The sequence below is a fragment of the Cupressus sempervirens genome, chromosome 2 (assembly GCF_028749045.1).
Source record: "Cupressus sempervirens isolate cs-2001-9-10 chromosome 2, ASM2874904v1, whole genome shotgun sequence".
Lineage (NCBI taxonomy): Eukaryota > Viridiplantae > Streptophyta > Pinopsida > Cupressales > Cupressaceae > Cupressus > Cupressus sempervirens.
The window spans coordinates 6407569-6417702 of NC_143119.1; the positions used below are offsets into that span (position 1 = coordinate 6407569).

The following is a 10134-nucleotide window of genomic DNA, read 5'->3' on the forward strand; positions in this document are numbered from 1 at the left end:
TTCTTCCCTTCTTGTTATTACGAGCTTACTATAAGATATGTGTATTTAAGAACTAACTGTAATTCAATTAGATAATCTAAGAATTTACTACGAACATCTAAAATTTAATGGTAGTTTTTAAAAAAATCTCTTAACTTTATATTCCACTAGTCTTAGGAGCATATTGCATGGTTTTCTATTGTCTTTGATCTCTATTAATTGTCATTGAATCAAATTATTTAGAGGTTTGTCTAGAAGATAATAAATATTTATCTAACAAGTTCCTAAATAGTGTGAGTTGACAACGTTTTCCAGATAAAAAATAATAAATCCAAGAGAACATATTAGAAAGGTCCAAGTCCTATAAGTTAAATTTGTGATCTTAAGTTTCATTTATACTTTGGAGACCATTTTTATTCTCACACAAGTGAACCAAAAGAGTTGTACATTCATTTAGATAACTAAGCAAAACTTGTCCAAGCAACTTTGATTTTCTAATAAACAAAAAACTAAAGTTATGATATATAATTAAATAAAATCTATAACAAATCTAAAATAAAGTACACTAATTTTATTTATTAATATTTACATTAATTTTAAATAAACTATCTTATTGCAACTCTTCATCTTTCTCGTTTCCAAATTATTGCTTCTATTGAAATATTTCATCTTCAATTAAGTATGAGGTATCATTTTCTCTTTGTATAAAGTTCACTCTTCCAAACTATAAACATAAAACATTTAAAATTGATATGATGAGGTACTTTTTACATTGTGTCAAATAATAATATGTACATTAAGACTGGATTATGTAAATTTTTAATCTAACTTATTGATCCATATTTCATGCTCGTAGTAGTTTATATGAATCCATCTACAATACATCACATCATCTAAATGATACATACAAGGATAATACATTAGATTACCTATTCCAATATTAGTTTAAGTACAAAACACATACCATAACATTCCTCTGAAGATTAAACACACTCAACTCTGCATTAATTTTATTTAAAAAAAATTCTCTAACAAATATTATACATCATATTATTAAACTCCCCTTTAATAGCACCCACTAATAACTAGAGGTAATATCACACTTTTATATTGGAGGAATGTTCCGTATTGCTCCTAAAAGCTGCCATGACAGTCACATGAATAAAAAATAAAGTCAAGAAAAATGAACTCTCTGATATGTGATCTTTGGTAGACCTCATTTAAAAACTTGCAATCTTGTTGTTATTCTTAGTGGAGACTTTAGATGTGTGACTGGCCAAACTTCTGCACTACTGAAGTTAAAACAACATACTCATATTTTATAAGCAATCTGTGAAGATAAAACAACATACTCATATTTTATAAGCAATCTGTGAAGATAAAACAACATACTCATATTTTATAAGCAATCTCTTCACACATGGTTCACATTTATTCAAGTGTTATTCCGTACACAAGAATAAAATGATATAAAGCAGAAGCATATGCCTCTCGTGAGAAGAGCTCAAGTCCTATTGGAGATATTCTACAGTGGTGAATTTTTAATTTAACAGACAATAACAGTCTTGAGATATCATTTATAATCTATATGGCTTTTTCTTTTCTATTAAATTAATAGAAAGAAAAACATATTAAAGGAGGGCTGTTCAAGGACCACCAATATGGATGAGTTGCAATTGACAACACAATGCTATTAGCAATGAAATGCAGATACAAAAGTTTGTAGGCATATAATAAGGAAATATACTTTAGATTAAATTTGAACTAACTTTGACATTGTTTTTTTAGACATATAATAAGGATAATAAGTCATTAAGAGTGAAAATTTATACTTTAGATTAAATTTGAACTAAATTTTCGCTCTAACTTTGATATTGTTCTAAACATGCAGTAGCTATTTTCTGATAATGGAGATCTTGAAACTTAGTATATTTCAAATAGTGGTTGATTTTAATGGTCGGAGTCACGCACTCTGTCAGCTGGACTCTTTAAGAACCTTTCAACTTCATGGGTAGACCAAGGACCCATTGACAAAGACGAATGATTTGAAACGAATTGTCAGAATAAAATTTTAAGTATTTAAATTATCTACTAGAAAATAGATTGTTTTGAAAATAATGACATACAATTTATCTTTTTAATTTTATCATTTATTATTATTATTTAGTTAATCTAGTTTGAAATATTTAGAAGGTACTTTTTTTTATATCAATTTTACTTTTCTAAATTCTAAATATAAAATAGTTTGTAAATAGGTCAGTTTGAAAGATTTTTAATGAGTTCATTAGAAATCAAGTCTTGTCAGAGTGCAAAATTTTGATATCATAATGCTAGATGTCTTCAGCCTAAAACTAATACTCTCATAGATTATTGATATTAAGGCTCAAGTATGTATGTTTTTAGACGGACTTATGGAGTCACATTTCATGAATAAATATTATATCTTACAAATCATTCATCAGTATAAAAGTTCCTTTTTAATCTTTTGCATCGTGTCAATGAATCTTTCTTGGTTACAGTCTTGGAGCACAATGGAAGAATTATTCTAGGACATTACTCCCTAATAATCTCTCACGTTATTTATAAAAGTTGTTATTAGTCACACGATTGAAAAAGAAAGGAAAAATGATTATCTTTGATATTATCATATTCGGCAGACCTCATTTCACCGGCCACCCTTAAACATCACACAGAAAGGAATTAAATTTGGAAAAATAAGTCAACTTTGATTATTTAAAACTTTTAACAGAAGAATCAAATCTTCATATATGATATTTAAGCTGTCCGCATTTCACCACTTACAATTTAGTTTTCCCCTGGTGGGATTTAAGTGGGCACTTATCAGCTTCCCTTCATAAGACTGTTGCGATTGGCCAAAGATCTGCGCTACAGAATATAAAACAGCATACACCTTATAACGCCTTATAAAATATAAACGACTCCTTCCTACCCAAATCAAATATAACTGTAGGCAATCTCCACATTTAGGCTCACGTTTATTTAACCATTATTGTTTCTCGCAGACTTATAAAACAGTATAAATCAGAAGAATATGCCTCACATTGGAGAACATTACAAGTCAAGATATCTATAAACCGGGGATACCCAGAGTGCCAACAAGTGGTCATCACGATCAATCCAATTGCCACAACTTGCATGGTCCTACCTTGTTGGCTATAGGAGATATGGACATATTTTAAGAGATATTTGATAGTGGTGCATTTTTAATATTCATTAGTTTTGAGATATCATTTATGACCAATCTGATTATAAGGAAGTGTACTCTCGCATGGAGAATTTAGGGAGTTTAACTCAAATATTCTATTATTAGACAGTTCACATGATATTCTGTTATTGGTAGAAACGAGAGTAGGTAATGTTTATACATATATATTATACATCATAGATAATGCTCTACATGTTATAAATTAAATATCAAGCGATGACTATCTTTTGAACATACAACCATCTTCAAACTTTCTAGTTTTCCAAGAAGCAATTTTAAGAGCGATGAGATTCTTTCTTGAGGTACCTATTATTGTTATTTTATATTTCATTGCACTTATTATTATTGTTATTTTAGATTTCACTATATATATTATTGTTATTTTAGATTTCATTATTGATGACTTTATCCTTTCAATATCTTATATGTCTTCAAGCTCACATATTAGTAAAATATGTTTTACATAGTAGCATTTATATCTCAAATGCATATTTAACTATGTTTATAAGATTTCTTATTTGCGTGGTCTGGCCACCCTTAAACATCACACACTAAGGGAAGAATTGAGCTTGGGAAAAAAAAGTCAACTTTGACTATTTAACACTTTTGTTGTAGAAATTAAGCTTAGTGTGTGGTGTTTAAGCCGTTCCGTGTGGTCTAGCTATCTTTAAACATCACACACTAAGGAAAATATTAAGTTTGAAGAAAATAAGTCAACTTGGATTATTTTACACTTTTTGCCTAGAAATGAAGCTTAAGTGTGTGATATTGAAGCCATCCCGTGTGATCTTAAATAACTGGGGGCAAACCTATAAGATTTTATTGTTTGTATGTACTTAATTTAGATAAAATGGATGAAAATAAGAATATACTATCATCACTATATTTAGATAAATAATTGATACGGTAGGATTTTAGACACGATCTCAGTCTGTTAAGTAATCTCACCCAATCCAGTCATGTCCATAAAATCCCAGAAATATCTCATCATCTCTCAACTTTTCACATCTAATTTAGGCTCACACAAATAGAATGCAAGTTTAACTAGCCATTATTACATTTGTAATAGATACTAAATACACCGCATCCCTTGCTGAAATAATTAAACATCTGATTCCAAAATAAAATAGTTATATTTCATAATAAAATGGTCAAATATGATAATTCAACAATCAAATTACACACAAATCGGCATCAATTATTTTCAACCATGCATTGCACCCCTTAATCCAAACTAAGAGGCACCCATTATGGCTTACACATGGTGCCCTTGAAGTCATCCAATGTGAACCATATTTCGTTAACCCTGCTAACATTATTGAAGGGAGAATTATACTGTGCAACAGTAAAAACAGATGGATCATCCTTAGACAAACACTTATGGGTAAGATTGCTTCTAAGTAAAGTCCCCCAAGGAGTTCCAACAAGAGTTTCCTTGAGCTTCTTGGCCTCCTCCTTCACATTCTGGTCACTTGTAAATCCTCCAAAACTCCTCACAGCAGTACAACGAGAGCTTATCACTTGTGGGTGAAGTTCCATGTCATCCATTGGAGGAGGAGGAGAGTCTTGGAATTGTTTGGGCATGTGAAGGAAAACAACAAAAGAAGAGTTATAACATGAAGGACTTCCTCCACTAGACAAAACCACATTTGTCACAACAGGTGCTGTCATGGGCACTTTTTGCTCTTTCTTGTTGTTACCCTTCACATAATCAAGAAAACTGCAAGCAAATTACACAGCAATCTCAGACAAAAGGAATAAAAGAAACCTAATTTTACATCCAATGGTTTAAGTAACTTGAAGAAAAAAAACAAAAAACCTAATGCAACAGCAATTTTCTGGAGATTGATTGTGTATATATTTTTCCATTGTCACACTTCCATCCAACATAGCAATTCATCATCAGGATGATGGACAGTGCTAGTGCAACGTTTAGGATCTCACACAGTGATCCATCATCTAGCACTCAAGATTAACTTGAAGAAAAAAAACAAAAAACCTAATGCAACAGCAATTTTCTGGATATTGATTGTGTATATATTTTTTCATTGTCACACTTCCATCCAACATAGTAATTCATCATCAGGATGATGGACAGTGCTAGTGCAACGTTTAGGATCTCACACAGTGATCCATCATCTAGCACTCTCATCTTGATGATGGATCACTGTGTGTGATCCAAACTGTTGACGATGAAAAAACATATACACAATCAATCTCCAGAAAATTGATGTTGCATTTCTAATGGATTGTAGAAATCCAATTACGAAACCCAATTCTATATCCAATATTTCAAGTGACTTAACATAAGGTATAAACATAATGGTACTTTAGGACTCCCTCCTTGGTGGCCTTTTTGAAAGAAGTGGAAGCGATTTCTGAGGTTGACATCCAGACTGTAGTGTTGTAAAGCCTGATCTGGAACTCCTGGTCTTGATGAATGGTGACATAGGCAGGGCACTCATAGTTTTTGCAGGTGGCAGCTGGCTCTGTCTTTGCATCAGCTTCATAGCACTGAAAATGGTTTATAAACAACAATAAAAGAAGGGCAGGCATGAAGCTTAATTTCTTCATGGAAGTTGTGACATTTGTATCGACCATGGTGACAAACTTGTTGGCACTTTGTGTATCCTTGGTACTCTGATTTATAGAAATCTTGGGCTTCTCTCTTTTCAATGGGAGGCAGCTGCTGTTTCTGATCTGTTTTGGCATCTCTGAGAATGAATAAATATTAAATAACATTTAATAACCTGTGAGAATGAATATTGTTCAAGTAAATGTGGCATCATGAGTAGTTGTGATTAAACATCACTCATTAGGGTAGTTTCATGTGGGTCTCTCAATCAGATTTTATTTCTTCGATTTTTCCAATTTTACATTGATAGATGCCGCTCAACATATTCAAAGTTATTATTTAATAGTTAATATTATGTAATATATTTAATAATTAATCAATATTAGTTAAATGATAATAAAATTTATTATTAATTTTCATAAGAAACATTAAATATGAACGATAAAGAAATATAACAATTTATTAAATAATAAAATATTATTTACTTTATATTTAATATATATGGAATGCTATTTACTAATGACAACAATATTTATAATTATATATTATCAATATTAATAACTTTAATTGAAGTATTGAAGGATGTGTAAATTGAAAAATGGAATAAAAATAAAAAATGAACAAGACTAGAGACATGTGGTTCTGTAAATTTGTCTAATCACTTTATTAAAAAATATCTGATACAATGTATTACATGACTGCAGACACCCATTTATATATTCAAATACACCTTCAACCTTCTGTAAAGATTAATGAGACATCATGTGATCATTAGGCTTCACATTCCCAACAATCTCCCAATTAAAACCTAACTAGTACAGCCATGCTCTGCACCATTCCTGACATTTCCAGTTCTTTACAACACGATTAGGTCATTTGAAGATTTCAACATAAATACTTTGAATTAGTCTTCTCTAAAATAAATCAGAACTTATAGCACTGAGCAACATAACATCTTCAACCTCAAAACTAAAAATAATCTCCTCTCTCCACATGAAATCCATGCCATAATAACCAGTTAATGATTCAAATGTGATCCCCAAATTAATGCGCTCCTTACGCAGAGCCTCCAGGTGACATGCCCTCTCTCCATTTTACTCGGTTGCTGCAACAGTGCCATTCCCATTGACATCACGCGGTTTCTTACCACCGCCATTATATTTGGCATCCTTAATAAACATAGGCCTGTTCCTTGGCTCAATTCTCTTGGTAACTTTATTTTCAATTCCAACAACTCTATTTGGTATGGATTCTTTGATTTCACATTTTTCCTCATCAATTCCGAATTCAGTAAGACTTATATGGAGCTCAACCAGTTCCATCTTCAGCTCTCCATTTCTTTTCCTTTAAAAATACTCCCACGCTTTCACAACTTCCTCTTTTTCCTTCATATTCCTTCATACAGAAAATCCGCTCCTAGTGTTTTTCATGTGAGAATGCACAAGATAAGTAAAATACAAATACAATAGGACAGGTTTTCACAGACCCAATGACATATTTGTCCTCCTCGTATGAGATCATAAGCTTGTATATAATTCATTTACTGCATTGTGGACTTTTGTTCTATCACAATCACTTCCACAGGCATGTAGGTAGCTATATAGTGCTATGTCTGTTGTCTACTCCTTGGACTTTCCTCAGTTAAATGAGCCTCATCCTCGCTAGTCCTTTGACACTGTCCACAATGCACTCATTCTTATCCTAGTCATGTTCATATACCATCAACATCTATCCTTCCTAAGCTGCACTTTCCAATGGTCCCTGAAGCTCTTCATTTTCGTCTCTTGAACTTGTCTCAACCACACATCACTATATGCTTCCTTGTTGCACTTTTTCTCTTATGACCATGCATCAGGATGTTGATCTTGAAATATTTGTTGACCTGTCCGAGGGGCCCAAAGCATACCATCCAGCCTTCGGCTCCACAATGCAAAGGCAACCTTTCTACCTCCATCGTGCAGTTAATCTTGCATTTAAAAGTCTAATGCCTCAAAAGTGGCATCTCTTAAAAAATAGACTTTGTCACACAGAAGTTTAGTAATCTTCACGAGCAATAAAACAAAAGGGTACACCTTATGAAGGCAATGCATCTAACTTCTATATATTTGGATAACAGTCTTCAAAATTGAAACTCCCATCTCATAGCTACTTGTAGAACATTGTAATAAAACTTTGTTGCTACTTGTTGCTATGATTGTAGACTTCCATTTGTGCTTTCTTGAATGTCATCATCCTTCTGTTTTAGCTCTTGTTCTTGCCACCTCCTTCATGCTCCGATCACATGAAATTTTTAAGTTTTTTTTTTCCCACTTTTTATGATATGCAGTGTATCATATCATTAGATTCTTCACTCATACTATGCGACTTTCCACGAACTGCCTATTTGGATTATGTTCATGATCTTAACTATTAGGATAAACTCTGCACACTCTGTCTTCTCTCGACTATGTAGGGTTCTAGAATTTTGAAAATTCCTTTGCTCTTATCTTCTTCAAAGCATCACTCTCCAAAGAACTATGATGTATAATCTCTCTTCTTTGAGACTCTTAACAAATGTTAAGAGGACGAAGTGCTAACTGTGATCTATCTTATTAAATCATTAATCATGCACTTACTTTGTGAATCTTGCTCTCAAATCTACCCACTTTACCTAGAATTTTCATTGAGAACATGCATAAAGTGGAGTAAAGACTTCAAATTTTATTCCATTAATGCGATAAAAGAGAGAGAGTAAATCACTCACTCTTTGACAGTATCCAATCTCTGGGTCAAAGAGAACACGAGTTTGAAGGATCATAAGTAATTTCACTGCATAATGCTTCTAACATGGTTCAAGACTCTCCTGTTACTTGAAATTAGGCTTTTCACCGTATCAGCCATCCTATCAATGGCTACACAAACCCAGGGAACCCTTTTGATTTCCTTGGGGCTTGAAGAACCTTATCTTTATCAAGCCTTCTTCCTTTGATATGGATGTCGTTTGAATTGACACTGAGTTTCTTATCAGAGTCAATTGGCTACTTTTCATAACACACTACTAGAAACAACAACACCAACTACTTATTACTCTGCAAGGAAAAAGTGAGCATTTTCTCCACCCCTTTCACAACTTTCATGCAATCTTTTGTGTCTGTTACAAAGTGCACTCCACATATAATGATTCATCTTGATAGAAGTCCCCTCTTGGGAAAAATACAAGCTTTTTCATTCTTGAATAGGGCTTGACTACTATTCTATTTATCCGAGGAATGCCATGTAAAACTCTCTGTCATATATTGACATATTCAGGCTGTATTGTGTTTTTTAATAGATATTTTCAATAGATTTCTACCAAGCCACTACTTTAAGAATATGCTCCCTTTTGTCAACATTACTTTCTAGGACAGTTACTAAACTTTTAATGTCAATACATTAGTTAGAAATATGCTTTCTTGTTCTGCAACACAAAATCTGCCTTGTCTTCATAATTTTGTAAGAAATATGCTTTCTTGTTCAGCAACACAAACTCTGCCTTGTCTTCATAATTTTGTAAAGTTCTATGGTACTCATCTTGCAAAATCAACCTTGACATTTTAAAATTTTTATTGTATGTATCATATTTCATTATTCCACAAAGTTTTTGCTCATGATCAAATCATACAATTACATAGCTCGATAGTTCCTTACATCAAATTAGCATGCATATAGAAACTAGCATTGGCACCTTTGATGGTACAAGGGGTTACGCCGATAGTGTTATGTACCTTTGAGTATTTTCTTGAGTATGTTTTCTATATAATATGTTTGATTCAGTTGTGTTATTTTGATTTCTTGTTGTACACTCACAATACAAATGCTTTGTCTGAGGAGTCATTTGATATAGTTTTTTGTGTGTAATTGTATATGGATTGCTTTTCATTTTTGAGTATTTTTCAAAAGTGAAGGCATGTTGGATACAGAGACCATCTATTGTTTTTAGCTATAAAAGTGAGTCCTTGTCTTTCAATTCCACTAATATCATCTTCTTCTTTCTCTAGTGTGAGTCCCTAGGATTTATGTATTGTGATAGCCCATAACATGGTGAGAGGTAGTTGGCTTCGGCTACCTAATGTGATCGACACTATTGGAACACATTTTGCCTAATTCCATGGTGGTCCATTGTAATTTTTAAAATGTATAAGAACATACATGGACATGTCCGGTGGCTTGGTGCCTATTCTCTAGACAATTTATGTGATTTCACCAATCGCTCCATTGACAAGTCCTGCTTCTATGTACAGAGGAGTACATGTTTTTCCAATTTTTTATCATACATCTCATTCTTATCTTTGCATCCAAAATTTATTGATGTGCTTGTTGTGGTTGGGTGATTTAA

General features: G+C 32.5%; 1 protein-coding gene across 1 annotated transcript; it reads right to left on the reverse strand.

Moving 5' to 3' along the window:
* Nucleotides 1-4453: 4453 nt before the first annotated feature.
* LOC149570817 (uncharacterized) lies at nt 4454-5806 on the reverse strand. The gene is made up of 2 exons (XM_089815635.1): nt 5535-5806; nt 4454-4925 (listed from the first exon to the last, which is right to left on the reverse strand). Exons 1-2 carry the CDS (start codon nt 5804-5806, stop codon nt 4454-4456), a joined length of 744 nt encoding a protein of 247 aa, XP_089671761.1.
* Between the last annotated feature and the right edge of the window lie 4328 nt (nt 5807-10134).